This window comes from Calidris pugnax, unplaced genomic scaffold, assembly GCF_001431845.1.
Source record: "Calidris pugnax isolate Ruff unplaced genomic scaffold, ASM143184v1 scaffold11, whole genome shotgun sequence".
Classification (NCBI taxonomy): Eukaryota; Metazoa; Chordata; class Aves; order Charadriiformes; family Scolopacidae; genus Calidris; species Calidris pugnax.
This window is the reverse complement of record NW_015090803.1, coordinates 3,051,660-3,076,807: the sequence shown is the minus strand read 5'-3', so window position 1 is coordinate 3,076,807 and position 25,148 is coordinate 3,051,660. Positions and strand designations below refer to the sequence as shown.

At 39.0% G+C, this 25,148-nt stretch overlaps 1 protein-coding gene across 6 annotated transcripts in view; it reads left to right on the top strand.

The window, feature by feature from the left end:
- The window catches only part of RBMS3 (RNA binding motif, single stranded interacting protein 3), a 723,594-nt gene that overhangs the window by 627,917 nt on the left and 70,529 nt on the right, over window positions 1-25,148 (top strand). For all 6 annotated transcript variants that reach the window (XM_014937924.1, XM_014937927.1, XM_014937926.1 and 3 more), the window contains 3 exons: window positions 5,322-5,428; window positions 17,672-17,718; window positions 24,980-25,076. In XM_014937924.1, coding sequence (XP_014793410.1) covers window positions 5,322-5,428; window positions 17,672-17,718; window positions 24,980-25,076 — 251 coding nt within the window. The remainder of the gene's footprint in view (window positions 1-5,321; window positions 5,429-17,671; window positions 17,719-24,979; window positions 25,077-25,148) is intronic.

Here is a 25,148-nt window from a genome sequence, read left to right as displayed (position 1 = left end):
GTAAGTATTGCTTGACAGAACTTTCCTAGAAGCCAGAGGACTCACTAGAGCAGAGTTGCTCTGTTGATGGGGTCCTGAGACTTCTACAATTTTAAAGCTTGCAGCAGCAAAATTCATTTTGCAAAGAAACTCTGCAGGTTCTGTAAAGACTGTAATCCTGCTGGGTATATCTGTCTGAGCCCAGGAACAGAATCAGAACTTTAACTTGCTCTGTCCTGCCTTGCTTCTATAGGATCTTGTGTGTGTGTTCTCATGTCTCCCTCTAAAATACCGTATGAATAAACAAGTGTGCTTAAAAAGTGTCTTTGATGTTACTGTAGGAGGCAGTTTTTCTTAAAGGTTAAAAATGATTGATCTGTGGCAAAGAAAGGGACTGGTTCTTGCATGGATGTTTCAGTCAGATATATATTTCATATATGCAAATGTTATCAAAATACTTAAAATTTGGATGGGAGTTGAGAAGAAAAATAGTTATCAAAGCTTGATCAGTTTGGATTCTTGGTGTAATTGTGAACTCAATTATTGCTCTGCTCTGGTTTTTATGGCAGAGGAGGATTTGCCAAGGCTGAAAAATAAATTAATCCAACTTTCTCATAAAAACATACTTCAAAAAAGATCATTGACTGTGCACTGACCATTCATTGATATACCACTGATTTTCTCATCATTTTTTTTCTCATTAACAAAATGAAGGTATTTAAGGACCCACATGAATGTTCACAATGTATTTGTTGCTAGGCTGTCTTCTGGAAATGTTACTGTTATTTTTGCACAAGATGAGAAGAAGATATTAAACTCTCCCTGACATGCTGAAAAATATTCTGTCTTCAAAAACGTTCATAGTGAAAGCAGTTAAAATACATAAATATGTTGTTGTTATTACTTTTTTCTATACATAATTCTTGCCATTGCTGGACAGATGATGCTATACGACTACGAGTCGGAAGTTGTGGATGACAAGCTTTTCGCAGTCCCTCTTAAGACAGAAAAAGTTTCAGAGCACCTGAAATAATGAAAAGTATTCACTGAATGCAAATGACGGCTTTCATCTTCCTTTCTGAAGCACATGCTCGTGAATATATACATTTTTGCATATGTAGAAGCTCAAGTGTATCTGCCTTCCGATGAATGAAAGAATGAGGAAATTATCTATTCAAAAGTTTGCTTTTTTTCTTGAATTCTCCAATTTAATTGAAGTTGCTTTCCTGAGATGGAACATTTCTGAGATCTGCCAGATTTGAGAACGGGGCACTGTTATCCCCATCTCCCTCTGTCTAAAGATTTTGTCCTATTTTAAATACCAGTGTTGCTTTTGGTGATATAACAGCCTTTTTGGCAGTTCAGTGCTGTCTGTCTGCATGGGCTGTCCATCTAAAGTAGCGGAGCATGAGAAGCTGATCTCCTAAGGGAACTCCAACAATATCGACAGGCTTGATTGACATAAACCCAGTCTCTCTCTTTCACCTCCACTGAACTCTTAGAGTAAATTCAGGGCCTGATTGAAGAGAGATAGGGCTTTAGCCATTGACTTCCATGGGAACAGAATTTGAACACTAGCAACTACTGCCCTCTCCTAAAGCAGCCCTGAATATCTTGGCAAATGCTGTTTAGAAGCACTATCAATTTGATCCTGCTTCCTTCTCAGGACTGAAAGCCAAGTTCAGGGCTATTTATGTCTTATTAACTAGAGCAGGGTTTGGATGGGAACTACAGCAAGCATTTAAATCTTCTCCTTGAAAAATGGGTTATGGCTTAATGAACCTTGTTCAGTTATTTATTCTTGATATTTCTATTTGTTACTGTCAGGTAGAAGTCAAAGAAAGAGCAGTGCCTTCTATCTTGAAGAGTTTATCAGGATGGAATAGCCTGGAATTTGTCTCAAGTGAATCAATTCTCACTTTTCTGACAGGAAAAAACCAACAGTAGATTTTCCAGATACGCTTCAAAATACCACACATGCTCAAAACTTTGAGGATGTCAAGAACCATACAAAAAGACGTGCTTATCAGTTCAAAATGTGAACATGTACAGATATCCAAATTACATTTTCTATTAAGTCAGCAGTACAAAAGGTGAAAGAAGAGGCAGGGACACAAGCATTTATTTTCAGTCAGTGTGTTCATACAGAGGAAAAGGAGAAAAGTGAAAATTCAGTCCATAAATTGAAGAATATCTGTCTGGAATGGAAGAGAGCAAAAGTAGAAAAAGTTTAAAAGATTCCACTTTTTCCTTCTTCCCTTTCTGCAGTATTTGGGGGTAAAACATCCCACTTCTGCTGTCAGGACTGCTATCAGTCCTTTAATATTACTCATGTAATGTTGATATTGTTTGAAGAGTTCCTAAATATTTTCTTTTTGAATTTATAATTGTAGTACCTAACTGTGATTTTTTTTTTTCTTGTCAGAAGTAAATTTATTATTTTTTAAGCAATTCTGGCATTTCATGAAACCATTAAAAAGAATTCTACCTAGAAATAGTTTTGCTGATCTATTGGAATATGACATGCTTTTTCTGGTGTATTCTGTTATGTATTTGATTAGTAAGAATGATGGTACTAATGTCAAATATTCACGTGCATCTGATCTTGCAAAGCCTAGAGAACCTTTCTAACAAGGGATTTCAAAAGGGCTGAAGTAAACCAGCAATTTGAGTTTTTCTGTGTACTTAGACCAACATATTTGGACTCCTAAGACTCTGTTACACTCTACCTTATGTCCTGAAAGAAGAAAGATTATTAATTTGATTTCTTTATATTTTGAGGTTGGTTACCATAGTTGTTTCCAGGTGTAAACCATTAAGACCTACACCACTTCAGAGCTAATAGGATAATTTTCTGTCTTGCTGGATTTAATATGCTATGTGCCTGTGTTTTAAAAAAAACAAAAACACAAACACACAAACAAACAACCCCAAACCATGTTATCTGGACACTGTCTTCCTGCCAGAACATTTTCTTTTGATGTTTTCGCTTCTGGTAAAGTTGATCAACACAGATCTACTTTCCCCCAGGAATTCCCGTAAGATTGCTGTAGAATAATATATCCCTCCCCAGTAGAAACTTGCGTGTGAAAGGCATGATACCATTTCCTTTTCCATCTTCTTCTCTGCCTCCTGAAAAGTCTGTACAATGTTTTTCACTTTTTTTCTGGATGGTAAAGGGGTTAAAGTTGTTTGGCAGTTCCGTTCAATCTCACTCAGCTTTAGGAAGCCCCAAGTTAACAAGTAAGAGTTTGTCAGATGGTAATGCTGGATATTGGGAAGTCCAGAAAAGCAACAGCTTCCTGCTTGTGGTTGGCTAATAAATAGGGAGGATATGTAGTAAACCATACGACTTCCTAGCTTGCTCAACCACATCACAGTATATAGGCTAATACCACATGTGTACGTTAGCACATGATCGTTGCATGTGTAAATACGTGCAAATTTTTCTTGCATGCTCCTCCTAATGGTATTGTATGTTGCTTGATAGCTGTTAAGTGCTTAAAAGAAAAACCTTTTGAAGCTTCAGATGTGATGTTCAATAGGTCTTTGCTAATGCTGGCTTAGCACCTGCTCCTCCCTCACAGTCACATCAAAGTGAATTGTAAGTAACTGCTCTGAAATCACGCAGCATCGCGCTGTGGAGTAAAACTGGTGAAAGAGCAGGGCAATCGGCCCTGTAAAATCTCTCTGCAGAAAGAATCTCCACAGCCACCTGGATGCTTTTAAACCTTCATTATTTTAAATTTAAAATGGTTGGCTGAGCATTGCTTCTACCAAAATCTGATACAATAATCGAAGTCAGAGGTGGGGAAGGACCTCTGGGGTCACACAGTCGAGCTTTCTGCCAATAATGGATTGTTCCCTGCAGTTCAGTTTCTAGTGACCTTGGAAATTACTAGCCTGGTAAAATGGTAATGAAAAAACAAAGCTGTTAAAGCTTCAGAAGTAGCCAAAGTGATGCTGTCCCAATGAGAAATTGTGTTTTTGATGTAAGATTCTCTATGTGCATTGCTCCTTGGTTGCAGTCTTGAAGTGGCCACACTTTTAATCTATGCTTTCTGACACGTTTTGAGCTGGCTATAACTAAGAGGTATGGTGAGGTGAGCTTGTTTTAATATTATATGAACTTATCCTTTAACCAAATCACAATTTTTATTACAAATAAATGAGTCAATAACCTGACTAACCTCCTTACTGCAACATTTCCTTCATGTCACTGCACTTTCATTTTTTTAGCTTTTCTAACTTCCCAGAAACAGGAAATGAGGAGAAAAAACCAACATGTTTCTTGCCTTTTTCCACTAAAACCCTTGGTTAAGTAACTAGACCTTCTACTTTTCATGCTTGGAACCGAAAAATTCTTGAAAAAATTCAGATGTGACACATCTTTTTTCAATTTCTTTCAACCATGCCGATATTGGATTACTTACCTGTTGATGTAGGGAATAAAGGACGGTCTTGATATACACCTAATGAAGTGGGTAGAATTTGTTCCCTCTTTTAAAAAGGAGGCAGCAAAGGCAAGATCCCACCAGCAAGCTAATTACAGTTTTGGCTGAAAAATATTTTAGGAGGCTTTTAGAAGCTGGGTAGATGGGAAAAGATCCCAAGACACAAAGTTCCCTTCCTGTTGTACCCGTTTGATGTGTGGTAATTTCTTCACTAGGGGGCCCTATTGTGAGCTGCCTTTTGGGGTGTGCAGCTCTCTGAATATCCTTTCTTCCTGGGGCTCCAGCCCCCCTGACTATTGTATTCACACACACCAGATCTCAGTTGGAGAGGAAAAGGGTTTTCTCAGCTGCCAACTTGCTTAAAAGAGGAGTTAAGAGGAAAAGAAAGCTAATTGGACTGTGCTTGGCAAAAGTCTCTATGCTGTTTATTCAGATTTTTAAAGGAGTGGGTGCCGAGAAACACAAAAATAGTGAGAACACTTATTCCTTAAACAGATTCTTGCAAAGTTTTTTACAATAAAAACAGAAAGCTGCTTTAGTAAAGCAGTGTTTATCCTTGCACTAATGCTGGTCATGAATACGTGTCTAACTTAGCTGGAACTAATGCCTGACTCTACTATTCCACTACAGCAACTTAACATTCTGCGTAGGCTGATTATTTTTTCAACAATATTTGCTAAATTCTTTTAAGGGCTGCCAGTATATATTTTTTGAAGCTTAGTTAGTAAGAACAGCTGCCAGTGGAGTCAAGGCTAAAAGAGGCAAAAAATATCTGCAGAAGGCAAGATTTTACTTCAAAAGATCAGTATTACAAAGCACTACTGTTGCTGGTATAATCACTTTCTTTGGGGGGGATGCTAATATAGACTGGGTTTCTTGTCTTCACAGCCCCCACTGAGCCTTTGCTGTGCAAATTTGCTGATGGAGGGCAAAAGAAGCGCCAGAATCAAAGCAAATACACACAGAATGGAAGGCCGTGGCCCAGAGAAGGAGAGGTAAGTGACATGCGGCAATTATTTTCCCGGGGTTTGGCAGAAGTCAGCTGCAGACCTGGAGGTCTGCCTTTCAGGGCTATGAAGAAATCAGATTGCACACAAAGTACAATAGTTTCACACAGAAAAAGGTATATAAGCAGGGGGGAGAGGGAGGCTTATAATAACGTGAGGAGTGTAAAGTTACAGGAAAACAGAATTTCAGAGCTTGGTGTGGAACTCTGCGCAGCCTTGCGCCACCAAAAGCACTCTGTCTGCAGCCGGGCCTGAGCCCAGTATTCTCTTACTGGTGTGCCATCAGCCCCATGGCCTATCTTTTATAAACCCCAAATCAATCTACACTTAAGCAGCTCAACAATGTTATTTCCTCTATATAGTTCCTGCTGATAAAACATCATCAGGGAATAGATGGGTTGTTGCTATGGGAAAGATGCGCTTGCACATCCAAATGTATGGTCTATGTAAAAGTTTTCCACAAGCTTATCTGTGCTGGGCTCTTTCTTCTGTCCAAGACAAAACAGTTTACAGTAGCCTCTGTTCCATCATGTGTACAAAGTTCTTTTAAAAAAAAAAAAAAAATATCTAATGGTTGCTTTCTGCTCTGCTGCAGACAGTCTTTTACTGACTGGAGTTTCCTTTCTGTGTGCTTGTTCATGAAGTGGCTCCAAACATGGGTGAAGTAAGAAAGGAATTTATTTAACTCTTCAAGAGTTTTTTTACTCTTCTTGAATGTTATTATAGGATAAAGACACTTGAATAAATGAGGTAGATCTGGTCATAGTACCTTCTTATGCACGATTATAGTTACAAAGGCTGAAGGACTTATAAGTATTTCCATCCTAAACATCTCTTCTTTGTGATTGTGATTTAGACTTCAAGGAAAAAAAAAAAAAGTACATTGCTCAGTTGTGACCCACTAGAATACAAGTTGGTTGGGGTTTTTTTTTCTTTTCTGGTGGGTTTTGCTCTATTTACTTCAGTTTTGCAAAGCAAATAAACAAGAAAACTATTTGGTATTTCTACGTTATATGTTTCTAGAGAGTTTCTCCTTTTTTGTAACTACTTGGTTTTGCTACCTGATACTTTTCGGACTGTTAGCTTAGGACATATATACTCTAGCATGATTGGTGAGCTCCTAAAACAAACAGAAAGGCCTCTTGAAAGCATAGAAATTTCCCCTTCCAGCAAGGTGGTTATTGTACACTGTTCCAACAGTAATGCTCCAAAATATTTTTGGTTTTGTGCGCTGAAAGTGTCACTGTGGCAGCCACATTTCCTACAAGAAATTGCAGAAGTCTCCAAAGGTTCATTACAAACTCTTATGTTGTATGTCTCAAAAAATGGAGACGTCTTCTTAGAAGCCGTTATGGTTTGTCACGTTAAGGATCTCCTGAGGAACAAGTGCACAAGAAGTACTTCAAGTGGTAGACTCAGGTCATTGCAGTGAGCTTGAAAAACAAAGGTCTATATAGGAGACAATAATAAACCTTCAATAAGGTCAGCAATCCATATTTTAAAGACCTCTAAATCCCTTTTTAAATAGTAAATACCATCATAGCTATTATCTTCACTGTTCTATACTTCCTTCAGTTCAAATCAATAAACAAGAGAATATAAAGTTAAAGCCAACAAGCCATCATTATGCCTGTGGCCTCAGGACATCAGCTTATTATATCATATGTAGTACATTTGCTGCTAGTGGAGTGGCTCATATTAAGCACAATGATATCCCTGTGACCTAGAGGCAGGGTGTGGTTGGTGTGTTTATAGTATCAACATTTAAAAACTAATTTTCATTGCTGGGAGACATTATTCCTTATTGTTGTTCGCAGTCAACTACAGAGCTGTTGTCATGGTATAATCTACAAACATGTAAAGGTTGTAAAGATACAAACTCAGGAATATTTCAGGATAGGAATGTGCTCTGTTTTCTTTGATTTTCTTAGATTTTCTCTGTTTTCTAACATCTGGTTAATACCTGGCTGCACACTGGATATTGGACAAGAATGCGTGTTCTCTGTTAGGTTCACTCATTTATTGGATTTCTTCCCCACCGTTGTTAATGTTTTTATTTCTAATGTAAAATCCTTCTGCATAATTACTCTTATATTTTATATGCAATGGGGGTTTTCTAACTCTTTGTCCTTTAATGATCTTACTCGAACCATGATGTACCATTCAGTTGTTCTCTGTGTAGCAGCACTCGGGTAACCTTCCTACAATTATTCCTGTCAACTTTAATTTCTTCGTAGTGAGAAATAATTGATATATGACAAGTGTCATAGTTCTGATTAAAAGCGGGCTCTGGAATTATTCCCTGAACCTCTGCTTTTCCTTGGTTTCTTCCCCGAAGAAAAGCATTGAAATAGTGTCCAAGAGATTGCTGCCTCAGTATTTCCACCCTGGCCAAATCCTGCAGTATCTAGACCAAGATGTATTTGGCTATTGCTCAAATAAGCCTTTGCATTCTTGAATACTTATGTGAAGGACATTTATAAAACTTCTGAGGTTTAACGAGCATTAACATTTAGCATGCGTGAGGATTATTGCTTGGAAGGAAAGACCCCAGAGAAATGGCACTAACAGTTCTGTCACTGGCCTCAAATTTGAGTATGCGGAGCAGAGACAGGCAGCTGTGCCCAATACTCTGCTGTAGGGGGGAAATGGCAGGAGATTTAGTGGGGAAGAGCAGGTTTTACCTCTCTGGCCATGCTCTTCTCAGAGGTTTTGCTCTTTTTTTATGAAGAGCTTCTGGGGAAATTTATAAGAGAGAATTACTTTTTTTTTTTTTTTTTTGAATTTTCAGGCCATCCTGCAGAATGTAATAGGAAACCTTGTTCCTATGATACATTTTCATAGATTGCTGCATAACCATATAGAAATACTTTAGTTGGCGGTTAAATTGACTGTTACTTGGCCAGTTGTAACCAAGGAAGAGTGCCTGACCTTTATAAGAGAGAATTACTTTTTTTTTTTTTTTTTTGGTATAATTTTCAGGCCATCCTGCAGAATGTAATAGGAAACCTTGTTCCTATGATACATTTTCATAGATTGCTGCATAACCATATAGAAATACTTTAGTTGGCGGTTAAATTGACTGTTACTTGGCCAGTTGTAACCAAGGAAGAGTGCCTGACCTTGAATAGCACTTTTTAGTCCTTACCCTTTTACTCTTGTTTGAAGCCTCAGGAAATACTCAGCAGATTTACTGAGGCATTTGACTGAGGATTTGTGATGGCTGACCAGTTCTGGACTAAGAACTCAAGAGCTTAGATTACTGACGGCTTTGTAAAAGGCTGTCAAATTAGGCATCTAACATACAGGTGCAATAAATGTACAGTGAAAACTGCAAATGTTGGAAATACTTGCAGTGAAACTCTGACCTAATAACTGACACAATTTCTCCACAAAGTTCAGTTATTATTTTTCAGGCTGTTTTTTCCTGAGTCACACTGGTTTAATTTGGCACTCTGTTTTGAAACTTTCCCTGACAAGATCATGTTAATATGGTGATACAGGGTAATCATATTCAAATTCTGTCCGTAAAATATTTGATTTAATTTACCTCTAAATTGCAATTGACAAGTCTAGAGGTGGGTGACACATCTCCAAAAAAATGTTCATTAGCTGAAAATGCATTGGGGGAATGAAGACTAGTTACAAATTGAGATCAGATTGGATTAAAAATTGCAACTTAAATTTTACAACATAATTTTTTATTGCAGATTTACTGAAACTTTCTTTTGGTTATTCAGATATAAAATCTTTTGATATGTGCATGTAAGAGAGGGTTTATTTGAAATTTATCTCATGGAAAGGGAAAGATCTTACATAAACTGAAAACAAATGAAATGCTTTGCACCAGCCCAAAGTTTATTATTGTTTACATTCTTCTAGAAAGAACAGTTCTAGAAATGGTAGCCTTTCTGTAGCTGATCAGCCCAAAGTTATTATTTTTTTTTTACAGTCACAATATTTTGAAACCTCTGATACTTTGTTTGCAAGTTTCTGTAAAATTCAGACCATTTAAATATTTGCATACAATGCAAAAATTTCTTGCAAGAGCATATCACCATTAGAGTATTGGTACATATATGACAACAGTGACATGCACCATAGAATGTGACCCCCGCCTTGTCATTGAATTTGGTCTGTTGTCTAGAATGATATTTAATAATTGCCACCAGTAATTCTTCTATTGATTGCTTTCTTGCTTCTGTAATCTGGGTTATATTTTTGTTTCTAAATATCCAAGAGGTTAACCTCCGTTTCCTCCTCTTCCCTCTCTTCCTCCTTTCCCCCTTTCTCCTTTGTTTTCTTTCAAGATCAGTTGGTTAAATGTCTAAAGAATTAAACATGTTTTTAATTCTTTCTTAAAAAAATATGACCTAGTAGTTTGTGAATGTTGCTTTTGTTAAGTTTCTCTTTTTATCTGCTATTCATTACAAATTTGTCTAATGTAAACAGTAATTTAGAGAGAAAAATATACAACAGGTAATTTGAGAGACTTCCTGATTTTTTTGTAAAGTCAGTGACAGTGTAGTGCTGAAGCAGTTGATCCTGGTGCCAGTCATCCCTTCTGTACCAGCAGCAGGCATTTAGAAATGATTAGTAAATCTGCACCAGGCCCATTTATAAGTCAGGCATACATTTCTTTTTTATGCTTCCAAGGAGGTAGGTTCTACTTAGTTGTGTTTCATTATTCTTAGTGTCTAGGGCTGATGTGTTTAATACCTAGATAAATAATTTTTTCTTTTCTGTGCGAGACAATTCCCAGGCCTGTCCAGCTATGCAGTAGTACCCTCATATGCAAACCATGCACAGACATTTACTTTATCTTTAGCGTGTATATAAGGTAGACATTGGTCAATATTTTGTATGCTTATTTTTGGCAAAAGCATAGCGAAGAAAGGAATTGAACCTGAAGAGAGAAAGTAGGACAAAAGGTAACTAGCAAATAAGTGAGAAGATACAGAGCAATGAGTTAAAAACTCTTCATGACACAAGACACTGTCATTGTGGGCAATGTTTTGAAAAGGTGCCTAAGTAGCACAAATATCAAAGATTAATTTAAAGTGATGACTCACTGTCCCTGAAATCAGGATTTTAAAAGGGACCATTCTTACTCATAATAAGGGGCATGTAGAATCAGGATTGTACCTGTTCTCTCAGGTTAGTTTTCTTAGTTATCATTTTGGCTTTGGATTTCCTTCTGCAGTGAAAAATGTATGCCATTTGCCCCTGAGATTTTCTTGCAGTTGGGTTTTCCTCCGAATTCGGCTACTGTGACAGTGTTTTCTTATGCAGAATAAACAGATGTTGGAGACAGGGGAAAAAGACCTATCTTTTCTGCAGTCTGCTGTATCTTCGACAGATATCTGGTGGGCTGTCATATTTAGTAGTGCTTTCAGCCATCCCTGGAAGTCTTCCCAACTCACTGTAACACCACATCTAGTCTGCAGATGTGACTGTAATCCACAGCTGATTTAACACTGGATCAGACTGATGGCAAACTGGGTGTGCCAGATCCCCAAAAGCAGATGGTTCATAGACCTGAAGATAGCAAGGTTAAATATACGAGTTGGCTGTGGAAACAGAATAATTATATTGTATTATATATGTCTCTGTGAGGAGGATATTAGCCTCTTTTTTTTTCTTTTTAACTTTCTTAAACTTCAGCACTTATCTTTTAACTTATCAGATAAATTGAAGTACAAGGAACAAAGTGAGTCAACCCCAAGAACAGAAGCTGTATAGATCAGACTTCCAGTCCAGTTCTGTAGGACAAAAAGAGTTTCTTGTCATTCATTTGGGTATCTGAACTTTTCATTGTGTTTATCAACTCAGCCTCTGACCTTCTGAGGTTCATTAATCGCTTCCTGAGTTTGACCTCAATATTATAATATATTTCTCTCCACAACCACCTTTTTCTCAGAACTTGCAACTGCTTAAGGAGCACACATCACTGGGAAATGCTTCATTTCTTTCATAAGCATCTATATATTTAATAGGTGTCAAGTTTACATTCTAGATTTCTCCTCTAAAAGGAAAAGGTGTTTTTCATTCAGAATTAAATTCAGAAATATTTCTAATAATGTGGAATATTTGTGACAGAACTGTTTAAAATAATCAAAGGAAGCAACTCTGCCAAGTTAACTTTACTGCTAACAGCTTATTTTATTAAATCAGTATTTTAAATGAATCTCATTTGAGTTGTTGGTTCCTTCCCCCACCTCTCTTTGTTCAAAGTGTTTCAGTCAGAGTATCTGCTATCAGGGCACAAGAGATCCTTGTGCTGTGATGTCTGGCAGATATTAGCAGTGGTAACAAAACAAGTACAGGAATTTCAGTGTTGAAATTTCAATTGATTCCACTGTTGTAGCCAAGAGCACACCCATTCCCCTGGGAAGCATGAAAGGATGAGGGGATGTGTCAGAGGTGATGGGGAAGAGAGACGTATCTTCTGGTCTAACTCCCACGACAGTTCACCACAGAAATCCCCTAGGATATCCCCCTGAGTCCTAGGACACAACCTTATTTTTCCAAATGTCACCTTAAGGAGGAGAAACCCAGGGAGCTTCCTGCTTGAAAAACCTACCACATCAGTGGATTTCACCCCTTTCTAATTTGTAGGCCTCTCCAATTATTTTTTTCTAACGGGACTGTGGCCTCCCCCAACATTAGAAACCTGTGGTGAGAGCACCGTTGCTTTGCGCAGGGGCTCCCACACAGGCTGGCCAGAGGAGGTTTGAAGAGATATTTGTAAGATTCCTCCTCTGAGGAAGAGGTGTGGGACTTCTCAGTAGTAGGTTGATGTTGTGGTGAATTTTTGCACACAGTGAGGGAAAGACACGTTCACTGAGAGTATGTAATGTTACATTGCTGAAGCTCGACAACTTTGCTGATGACACAAAACTGGGAGGGGAGGCTGACACTCCAGAAAGCTGTGCCACCATACAGCCAGACCTGGACAGGCTAGAGAGTTGGGAGGAGAGAAACCTAATGAAGTTCAACAAAGGCAACTGTAGGTACAGGTTAGGGGCTGACATCTGGAGAGCAGCGCTGTGGAAAAAGACCTGGGAGTCCTGGTGGACAATAGGATGACCATGTGCCAGCAATGTGCCCTTGTGGCCAAGAAAACCAGTGGCATCCTGGGGAGCATCAAGAAGAGTGTGGCCAGCAGGTCAAGGAAGGTTATCCTCCCCCTCTACTTTGCCCTGATGAGGCCACATCTGGAGTTCTGTGTCCAGTTCTGGACTCCCTCGTTCAGGGAACTACTTGAAAGAGTCCAGTGGAGGGCTATGAAGACGATCAGGAGACTAGAACATCTCTCTTATGAGGAAATGTTGAGGGTCTTGGGTCTTTTCAGTCTGGAGAAGAGAAGGCTGAGGGGGGATCTGTTCAATGACTATAAATACTTAAAGGGGGGGGGTCAAGAGAATGGGCCCAGTCTTTTTTCAGTGGTGCCCAGGGACGGGACAATAGGTAACAGGCACAAACTAGAACATAGGAAGCTCCATCTAAATATGAGGAGGAAATTCTTTACTTTGAGGGTGGCAGACCACTGGAACAGGCTGCCCAGAGAGGTGGTGGAGTCTCCATCTCTGGAGACATTCCACACCCGCCTGGACATGTTCCTGTGCGACCTGATCTGGCAGAGGGGTTGGACTAGATGATCTCCAAAGGTCCCTTCCAACCCCATATCATTCTGTGATTCTGTGAAGTAGTTTGTGGAAGCTACTTCCCACCAGCAAAGAAGATACCATGGAACCTAAAATATGGTCATATATGGATCCTGCTGTTTGCTGGAAGACCGATACTGGGCTGATAAAGGTTTTTCTTGTGGGTTTTCAGAGAGATTTGAAAGAGAAATAATAAACCCACCTTATTTCACATTATATAGAAGATGTGACAATTTTTTTAATAATCACTCCACAACTTAATCATTTCTTGGAGAGATTTACAAATCCAATTTGTATTGCATTAAACAATGCAAATGTGATGGTCTAAGAGTCTTTTTAATGAATCAAATGTGCTCATTTATGTTCAAATCATAACAAAGAGAGAAAAAAAACAAAACAGAAAGAGAGCACCTTGTCTTTGCCTAAAGAAAATTCTTCACAGTGAAGTGCTGAACAAAGGTCTTCAAACTTCCTGGGGGGACCCTTGACTTCCAGAGGCTTTCTGATATCTCCTGTACTTCATTGAAGGAAAGAGCTTAAATTTAAAGGTGCAGACTGCTCTCTTGTTATTAGAATCTCTTTGTTCACCAATGTCAGTATTTAGAAAACTGCAGCAACAAAACAGCTAAGATCTTCATTCCTTTGTCTTAAGTTCGGACACTTTCGTAAAAATAAGTGGTAAGTAAACACATACAGTTTAAATAGTCCTTTTAAAAAATCAGTATTTTAAATGAGCTGGTTTTATTTCTGTATCCCTTGTGACATTCTGAACACACCAGTCAAATAATCATTGGAAACTGTCTTTATTTATTATTATGTGTGGGACTGATAGCAGATATCCCCCCCCTCCCTTTTTTTCTTTTTGATTGCTTTAAAGAGTCGCATGTTGAAATGTTGACATGCAGGATTTTCATTCAGTAGCTGAGCTGTGTCCACTCTCTGGCTGAGCAGCATAAAAATTCTGTGGTTCAGTTGTTCCTTCATAGAAGATTTATCTGACAAATATTTTCCTAAAGCGGCATTCCGTCAGCGGTGCCACTCTCTCAGGTGGCATTTCATCAGCAAGTGTCACTATCAGAAGAAGGAATAAGACCCTGTCCTTCCACTGAAACATGAGCAAAACAGTGGATGAAATGACCTGGAAGAAAATACTCCCCAGCACAACAGAGGACTGTATACAGAGGCATCAGCCAGTGCCTCAGTATAGTTAATACTGTATTAAGCAGAGTGACAACTATATTCAGTACTGATTTTGACAGAATAAGCTGGACTTCTATCACATGGAAGTCTGGGGCCAAACCTAATATTCTGTATTTGGTATTTTTGGAATTCCTGTTTGTGTGCTATGGAGGAAAGTGCAGACAGTTTTCCAGTAAGTTATTATTGCTCATCAGTTTTTATTCCTGATGAATGAGGATGCTTCAGACCATAAATCTTCCACTGGTCCAGGCTAACTGTTGCCTCTCCTGGGCTTCCAGCCAGCATAATTTTGTAGGGAGGAATTACACAACTTGATGAGAAAGAAGTAAATAGTCCTCTGTTAGCAGCTATTTGAAATAGCAGCTGTTTAATGCTATTCAGCGATGGGGGATATTAGCAATATTACTGGGCAAACTGTAGGTGGTGTACCATATGTATATATTGCCACACGCTGGGTTGTATTTGTCTGATGTGAAACTTTCATTTACTAGCAAATGTGATGGTGATATTTATAGTGGTCACTGCTGAAGTACTTGAACAGATTCTGGTAACCTATCACCGTGTAGTATGGATAGGGAGCATGGATAAGGAGATGAGTGTCTAGTCTGTCATATTTGGTACTCTCCAGGCCCACAGCAGTGTCCCTTTTTCCTACTAGCAATAATAAGTAATGGTTGTGATGCTAAAATATAGAGAACAGACTATGTTTATCTGCCTGCACCCACACACAGGTGTGGGGCATGATGGGGTTGGTGGCAAGCTAAGGGTCTAATATCAACTGAAAGTGGCATAAACGTGTATTTGCAGGTTTCATCTGGACACTGAGCAGTGGTAGGACTCCACTAAAAGAGTTGCTGCAATTTATCCTTTCTGATATCTTTTTATCCTCGTATTTATGTCAGAGACATTAAAATAAGAGCCCTCCCTAACTTGTTGCCACTTTGTCCCCAGGTCACACTAGTGCGAGCTGTGGTATATAGTGGGCTCTGATCCAGGGAACTCTAAGGACCATAGAAACTCCTTTATTTAGAAAGCTTGGTTCTCTCCTTTCCCCAGGGATTATAAGGGGTTTTTTTATTAGTCTTGAGTAGATGTGTGATGAGATGTTAAAATGTCAACACCTTGATTTATAGAAAATATCCTCGGTTATTTTAAAGATTTTTTTAAAAAAATTGTTAGAACTAACTTTTCTGTCCCTTTAGGGCTTTTGCATACTAGTTAAGTTATCTTTACCAGTGAAGGAATATATAAAGAGAGCAATAACAAATTTTACGAGCGTTGAAAAGAGAAAGGAAAACAAGAGAGGATTTTTTCTCTAGAATGTATTGCAGACAAAAAATTTGTATGATATTAAATTTTTATTGGCTCTCTCTTGGGATGAACTGTATACATTTCCATTGATAATTAATGCAACCTTGCCAAACAATATAATATGCTAAGAATGTATAAGACATAAGAATATATAAACAAGTTAAGTAGATCATCTCTTATGATTTTCTAAGCTAATTTAGTTCTTATATCAAAGGTAGTAGTGGTTGGGGTCATCCTAAATTTGATTCTTTGACATTTTGAACTTGTAGAAATAGCCATTTTAATTTTTCTTTGTATGAAATGAATGCATTTAAAAAAAAATAGGCATGCATTCTTGGCCTCAGTCTCCTGAATTTTCTTTTGCTTGGGAGATAGTACATATTTTATTAAAACAACAGCATTTCCAATAAACAAAGCATTTTTCCTAGCACCTGCTTAAAAGAGTAATGAGAGAAGTATAGAAATTTAATAATGACATGAACATTTTTCTTGGCTACAGAAGGTAGTGTGAAGCCTACCCTTTCAGATCAGAAATTATTTTTGGCCTCTGGAAACTTGGACCATCTCCTCTTAGACCAGTATGCAGCTGCTGGGCTAACCTGGCTCTTCCAGGAGCGCTGCCCGTTCTCTGCCTGCTCGTCACTAAAGCATTTACCCTGGCTGCTCACCTGCCTGCGTGGGAGCCAGCCAAGCCCCAACACTTTCCTGACCTGCCCGAGCAGCCATCTGGAAGGGGGCAGATGCCATTATTCAGAAGTACTTTGGTAGATGGGTCTGGGGGCATTAAAAGCTCCCATCAGAAGCACAGACCATGCCGTGTGGTTGGTAAAGCACCTGTCCTTGAAGCAAATGCTGCTGCCTCTTTTCTCAGGCAGCGAGCATATGGTCTGTATGACAAGCGGAGAGAAATACAGTGCCTTGGGGTGGGATGGTGCCACGGCCATTTTTCAACTGGTCCCAAAAGACAGGCAGCACTTTGAGTAATGGGGATGCTCTCCTCTCTGCTTCTAGCCCTGCACAGAGGGAGATGTCTTCCCATCTCCAGGCAGTGTCTTACATTGGCAAGTATTTCACAAAGAGAGGGGGAAAAAAGGAAATTTATAAGGAAGACAAAAAGTCAAAGCAAATGCAGTATGTGGGAGGAGAATTGTCAGTCCCACATCTTAAAGTAAATACTGGGGAAAAAGCTGGTCCTTCCTGTACAGCCCTGACTTCCGTCTTGGAGCATAAGGTGGAGTGGGAAATTCAGTCTCCACCTCTGGAGATGCTCCACCTCTGGGTATGTCTGCTAAGGGTGACGGTGATGACGGTTGGTAACTGGATGCTGTTCTGACACTGCCAAATCCTTTTGCACAGGTCACCATCTGCTTGGTGGTGAAAGGCAGTTGGAAGGCTCTGTGTAGCACATTAACAAATTCTTTTGCTGTCCAGACCTCTAAAGTATTTTTAAAGCCTTGTTTTAAAGCTAAAGTATTATTTATTTTTTTTGGTTGGTCTTTTCTGCTTCACAGGCCACTTCTTGTTTCTTGTCTGATGGTAATGATTTAACTGTAAGTACAAGTGACAGCCCAGCGAAATGGTGATGGCTGGGGTCATGCAGGGTGTGGCATTTGTAGGAGAGATGAGATTTGTTCCTGAGAAGCCCTCATGAAGTTGGCTTTCAAATATTTACCAACTACCTGTCTCAAAGGCAACAGCAGGATTTGGCCCTGTCTTGTTATAGTGAGCAATGGGATGTAAATGCACTATTTCAGTGGAATTATTAACTGATAGTGGTGCAACAAAAACACCGTTTGCCCTAAATGTTATGGAGAGATGACAACTAACATACTGAACAGATCTGTTTCTTGGGGATCTCTCAGGCAGGGGAAGTAGCCAATCTGTCCGTGCTGCTTTGGACCATCTGAGCTTCCCTGAAGAATTTAAATTTCCATCTAAGTTGCATTCAGTTTCTATTCATATTGGCTTAGAATATGTTGAACTTTTTTTTTTTTTTTTTTCTTTTTTCTGCAGTAATAGTAAAAATCTGTTTTTCTTCCCTAACTATGTGCAGGCTGGCATGGCTTTGACTTACGATCCAACAGCTGCTATACAGAATGGGTAAGGAATGCATGTTTTCTTATGCCTTTTTAAAAATTATTTTGAATGCCATCTTCTGTTTTCTCTCTCTGTGGTGAAACTTATTCAGAAGCAAATTCACTCAGTCGTATTTTGACTGAAGCATGTAATGCTGTATTGTCAAGTTTTTCTTTTAGTTTCCCTTTTGTTTTTATGCCCTCTTGTTTGTAATATCCATTTGAATGGGAAGTTGTTTTTCCTAATAGTTTCCATCTCTATTTGGCAAATGCTAGTGGATGTTTTTTTAATCTCTCACTGTCATGAAATGGAAACCAGTAAAATTTCCCGTTACTGACTTTGCTTTTGTTAAAATAATCACTGAAGATTCCAGCATATTTTGGATAATAGAGCTCTTACTTCATCTGGGGTTCTCTGTACAGGCTGGCTGGCTTCCATAGCATTGTCTGACTAGAAATGCCAAACAGGGAGAAAGCCTTAAATTAGAGTGTAAGCAGATGGGATTTAGGGGTAAAATTCTGAGCAACACACTTCTTCGTTTCTCAGCTATGTTTTGCTGACACAAAGAATTGCAACTTCTTTTCTAATTTAACAGGGGAGTTACATCATCACGTTATTTACCTGTATGATTACATTTCCAATTAATTCATGAGCTGGAAAAAAAGCCTTAAAATCTATCTATCCTTTTAGGTAGGTTAACAATAAGCAGGAGGTTTGGCCCTGAACTCTTTCACAGTCACTCTCTGATCAGAGACATGTTTGATATGATTATCAAATTCATGCACACTCCCATCTGTGTTCTCCAGCTGAAGGGGAGACTGTATGGATATAGATGAGAATGGATTTGTTTATTAAGTATTTGTTAGGGCATTGCTAGTTGAAGCAATTATTGAAAAAACTAACATTCCCAGTAGTTTAAAAAAAAAAACAAAACAACACAATGATACAGTGTATTTTGCTTAATTGCCCTTTACAAGCAGTAGCTATGTAGGACTTGTGATATTCCCATGTTATGGAGGAAGCTGCCAAACCAGAGCAACCCAGAAAAAAAGGAGGGGTTTGCATAGTTGTGATTTCAGAATTCTCTGGTTCTGTTTCCGTGTTCTGACCTCCCAAACAAGTCTTTCTTCTCTATCATCATACTTTTCAGCGGGTAATACATTATAGGCTATAAATAAAATCATCACTAGTTCATAGTCCACCAGTGTTTCATCCAGACAACTGGCTTTTATTTCAAAGGAATTCCTGCATGTCAGTTTTGCAAATGTTTTGGAAACTGTAATTCGAATGATCCTTTGAGATTAATATCATTTTACTTCAAGAATAATTTTTTTTTGAAATTATGAAAGTTATCTCAGACTTGTATCAGAGAGTACCCATACTGCTCAGGTGTTCAGGCTGCTCGGGTGGTTTGGTCACTCAATTGTTTGAAAACGCTGTCAGTGATCACTGGGAAAAGAAAAAGTACCCAACAGAGAATTTCAACTCTACAGTTTTTAAAATATTCTTTTATTTGTAAAGCGTGAAATAAACTACAGCACTGGATATCCCTCTAAGAGTGACAATTAATTACTGCTTTGACATATCTCTTCTTTCTAGAGTGTCAGAATATTTTAAATTTCATCATGACAAAGCTATCTCATTCAAAATGCTCTTACGGTGAGATCTTGACTGCATGCAGTATCATGAAGAGAAGCTCTTACTATGCAGGAAAATCAATTTGTCCACCAAAAGTTACACAACTGCTGTTCCATCCCCTGGTTGCATCTTTAAAATGCTGTCACCTGAGCCTCACCAGGACCATTTGGTTACACAGTGTCTTTTTAGCTCTCTAGGCATTCACTTAATAGTCTCTACATATCCTGTAGTTATAAATATTTAGTACTTTTCATAAGCCTCTTTACTTGCAACTACAATAAAAATCTAGCTCATGGGTTTTATTTTAGCTAAGTCCGGGAGCACCTTGATGCTTTGCTTGTAAAATGTGCAAATGCGATTTGTGGCTCACTGACAGAAGACAGGGATACTATAGCAGGTGTGTGAGAGAGGGTTAAGGGCTCTTAAGCACTATGAAGTAAACCAGGTTCAGTAAAATCATCAGTGAAGGGCAGTGGGAAAACACATTGCTCTTCCCCACAGTGAGGACAGTCTGGAAGTGAGCACAAAGCTGCTGCTTCAGCCCCCTTGTGTTGATGGTGGGCCCATACCCACCCTGTGGATAAAATGCTGCGTAATGCTTTGGCTGTACAGTGGACCAAGCGTGGAGCAATGTTACCCAAAGGTTCTGTAAAACAAAGGCTGCTTCCTTGTGACCAGCTGGTTCCATGCAGTGGTCAGGTTAAGCGAGCGTTGACCCAGCACACATCTCAGGACTTGTTGATTTGTGGTGACAAGCATGAGTGGCTCAGTTTTTTGGGTCCCTACCAGCATGGAGCTTAGCGAGCTGAGGCTGGAGATGGGAAGCATAAAGGTGAAGACTTGGGTTAGGTATGAATTACCAGTGAAACCTAAAAAGAAAGATCGACTGCACATGCTGATGTCTATTAGAATCCTTACAGGGTTGCGTTTTGATGCATGCGAGTCGCTAGGTCCATGCCGGATTATCTGGATGATAGAAGCCTACTGGAGAGACATGTCTGTGCAGGTGTCACAGGGCAGTATTTAAAATTTGCAATTCCTTAAGAGTCATGGCTTATATTAGGGTTTGGGTTGGGGTGTAATCAAACAGCAGGGAAGAATCTGGACTCTTATTTGTTATCCAGATGAAAAGGCAGGTTCTCATTGCTCGTGGAGTAGTACTAGCACTTTTATTACTGTATAACTGCGTATTTGCCTTGAAAATCTATAGCAGGAATAAAACAAAAGAGAGTGAGAAAGAGGCTTTCACTAAAAATAGCTAAGACTTTTTCCCCACAAAGGAATAGATAATTTTCTTCTGAGTCTATTATGTTGTAAAGCTTGATTCTCCATTTCATTATATTGTTTTTATGCCCATGTAACTCTGTTTAAGCATCCAATGGAGTTACATCAGCGTAAAACTGGTATAATGGAGTGGAGAATCCGGCCCATAGTGTACCATAGCATTGCAGTATGAGTTACTCAAGACGTGGTAACCACACACTTCAGTAGATAAACTCTTTTCCCCTGCCAATCTCTCTGTGCCTTTTCTGTTTTATAATCAGCCTTTTCTGAATTACATTTACAAAGGTGCTCAGGTTTTATTTTGGGGAGTAGTGTGCCTGTTGTAATATGCTATTGATTTTTCAATTTGTGGTATTAATATTGTTTTAGTGGTTTAATGCACTCATACAAAGAACAAAATAGAACTCTTGTACTTGCAGTGTAAGGGTGCTCATTTAAAATGTTCTTGAGGCTTGAGTCCTCCTGGCCATTTGACTAAGATTGCCATGTACTGTATCAGTTTAATATCTGATATCTAGGGGACTATACTGCACATTTACTGGCCAATGGGCTCAATATTCAGATAGGTCTTTTTCATCTCAAACATCTGACTGTGTGGCTTATTGCAACAGAAAATTGCTGCCTTGATAACGCTTGGTAATACTCTTACATTATGTGAGCCCCAGGATACTATTTATGAATCTAACTTTTTCAGTACTGCCCGCAGGCATGAGGCATGAGCAAATGGTGTTTATTGCAGTGCAAATAGGATCTTGCTCTTGTGCAGATTCTGTGTGGAAGCTTGCACATTCCCCCATAGGATGGGAACCATATGGAATTTTTTTTTCTCTTTTTTGGCAGGGAAATAGCGACCAGACGCTACAGATAATGCAGTCCCCAAATGCAGAGGGGGGTTGATGTAGGAGGGGGGGGAGTATGTGCTTTGTCTGTTAAGCAACAGAAACTGTTCTTAGAGCATTGCCTGTGTTTGCATGATGAAGTGCTGGGAACATAGTTCTTTTTAACATCTCTTAAAAACATTTTCTTTTGAGTCCTTTATAAACCCCTCTTGAGGAGCATCCAGGAACATCTTTTTGCCTCCTAGTGATGAGTTTTCCCTGTGCTTGTGGGTCTACTTTTAATACAAGGGCCATGTCCCTTTTGCCTCACCCCTACCACCTGCTTTTCTACACTTTTGCTTCTAGCATTTCAATTGCAGCTGAGGAGCAGGGACACTGGCTCATACCTGCCAAAAACTGCACAGCCCTATATAAAGATGCAAACTGCATTTACGGAAAATGCGCTGAGGTTTTTGGAGAGCTCTCCTTAGAACCCACAGGTCAACTGCCACAAAGCCTACAGCTCTCAAGGTACCATACCAAACATTTTAATGCTAAGAAACTTGAGGGCATAATTGAATATATCTAAAATGAGTCAAAATCAGTATAATTCATATCTCTTTCCATTCCTCTTTCTGATGTACACATTCTGATGACTGAGAATCCTGTATTCACTTGGACTGACTTACAACATGCATCTTCTACCTCATTTCACTTCTCCCTGAGCCAAAAGGGGGGTGAGGGGTAAGCCTAAGATCAAATATGGCAAGGTCAGCAGCTGCAGATCTAGTTGGGATGCTGTAGGGTTTACACCAGCACAGGCCACTCTTACATTTTTGCTCCTCCTGTCTTTTATTAGGTCCCCAGCATGTCACTTACATATTAGGACATTAGCCTATTTGTATGTAAAGAAAATTTGGGGAGATGCCTCTGTGTTCTACAGGTGAGAGCATATTAGGGCAGTGCACAGCTCCAGGTCTGTGGCAGGTTGAGCATCCCATGCCTGGGGAGTGGGGGGGTCCACTTGAGTCAGTCCCCAGCAAGGACATCCACATCCTCACCATGGCACTCTAACTGTGGGCACAAGTGCCTTTATCTCTAGGTGTAAAGGATTCCTGATTGCAAAATATTCGACCTACAGTCTATCGCAGTGACTGAGATTTTTCAACTTGATTTAGTATTATTAAAATTGAAATATATGAACTGGATTTTCTCACATTGTCATTTGCTGTGTCAGATTTCTTTCCTTTTTCTTCTTTGAAGCTCTGGTGCATGAATTTTCACAATATAGCTGTGTCCTGATAGTATGGTTTATTTGATGCTTAGTTGAGAGCATTCCAAACTGCGACAGATAAATGGTATTGGCAGGGGTGTTTGAAGGGCTGTATTTTTCACATTACCAGAGTGTATATTCTTCAAGCTTATGTACTATTCAGATAACTGCATCTCTAAGCTGAAACTGAAATGGTTAGCTGTCTGTCAAGTTCTTGGCTTAGCACACGTTTTCTGTGCATTTGGTAGCATTTGCTGGGATTTATTGGAGAGTTTATTCCAAAGAGTCAGCACTACTTCTGAATGGGAAGTTGTTTGTCCCCTGCACTTGTCTTTGTCCGAGCAGTTCATATGCAATATGAGTGCAGCATCAGTGCCAGGCTGATGGACAGAATGAGAACAGAATGAACAAAAATATGTTATTTTCTCAAGAGAGTTTTGTTTTTATACTGTCCTTCAGTTCAAGAGGCTTATAAGTGTTGCTGTTACACATTTTACCTATAAAGTGAATTCTATCAGTCTGCCATTGGCTGTTTTCATTTGCCACATGCAGCATTTCTTAGTTCCTCCACTTAGCAACAGCATAGCCAAAGTGATTTCTGGTTAACCTTGATCTGGGAGAAGACCCCTGTAACAGGACTTAGATAACATATGTATGCATCATGCTAATGCCATAGATAAACCTGGCTAGTGCTGTAAAAATGTTTTCCCCATGCAATGTTGTATGAACTTAATGTTTGATACAAGCAGTGGGATACAAATGCCTCTAAGTTCTCATAATAGGATATATATAAAATTGGGCAAAGACACAGTTTTAAAATAGTCTCTGTGTGAGCATTGTAAGGGCAGATAAATGTTCCTAAAATAGCAATATATTTCTATTAAACAAAAAATCACTCAGACGCCACCTGCTGCTTTTGGCATTTAAAAATCTTATTTGGAATAGGGAGAACAAATGATTGCTTCTCTATCTCTCTCTCCCCTCCTAACTTCAATGTTTCCACCCAACCTTCAAAGACAGCAGCCTGTTTTTCCAAGGCTATTGGTTGGATGAAGTCAGTGGTTATTTGAGCCTGCATCCAGAATGAATGCATCCAGTCTGAACTAGACTGATTAGCACTAAATCCAGGATGCCAGGGTGATCAGGAAATAGAGCACTTGTTTAAACACCAGTAATGATTTTTTTTTGTTGTTGCATGGCTCTCATGGAAAGCTACTGTTGATTGCCTCAGCATGGGGAGAAAAAAAACATAAAAAGGCAGAGAGTGTAATCCCCTTCACTGTTACAGAGAAAGCATATGTGCAAAATCTTCTGCTACTCTAAGATTGGTGCACACCATATAAGAAGGATCTGCGTGGGGCTTAAATCAGACAAGAGAGTACTGCACAGGAGTGTTTCTCTCAGAATCCAAAATATCAGCATTTTGACAGCTGTGAGACCACAAACATTCTTTTTTTAAGCATTTTTATTTTTTGGCTCACAGTCAAAACTGAAAAAAGGGCAAATGCAAAAATCTTTAGAAGCACACACATATTAAATACTTAAACAATCCACCAGTAGTGATATTTTCCCAGTGATAATTTTATCAATAATCATTAACCCATGGGGAAGAAGAAATATAATATTTATTACCATCAGGCAAGTGGTATTGCAACTTTTCTTCATAGCATGCAATAGTGGAAATGCCAACAACAAAATCTGAGGTTCTCACTGATGCATGGGGCATTTGGACTCATAATTCGTGATATATTTCACCAGAAGGTGGGGTTTTTGCTCTCTACCTAGAAGAATATGATAGTTGCAGTCAGAGTTTTTGTGGACATCTTTAAATAAAATAATTCAGGCATGTATAAGGAATGTGTTATTCTCAGCACTGAAGCATTAAGATCTGAGAAGAAAACAGTACTGCATGTAAAAATGAAATCAGTAATATTGTCCTCGATATCGCATAAGAAATTTCCTTCCACTAGCTAGCACTCTGGAAAATCAGCTGTCTTTGCATTTCAGATAATTACTTCTTGTATCATGAAGTTCTATATTTGTGCTAGTTGAAGTGAAAAAAATATGCTTTGTGTAAATATTCCTCCTCCTTTCCATTTTCAAGGTCTGTTCAGTGGAGCCATCACATCTTTTTTATTGTGGTTTTGGAAATAGATGGACATAATTACCTGTGTAGACTCGTTTTGTCTTTGCCCAGGAGGCAGTGAATTAGTCAGTCAGAGCCTAACAGCTGAAAGGTTCAAAAAATCTTGCTTTTGTTCTTTGTTTGCAGATTTTATTCCTCACCGTACAGTATTCCAACAAACCGCATGATTCCACAGACATCAATCACGCCATTCATTGCTGCTTCCCCTGTCTCTACATATCAGGTACGTCAGATTTGTGCTTGTCTACTATGTTTCCCAGTTAATTATGTTTTGGATGTGGATGAAGGCAGAGTG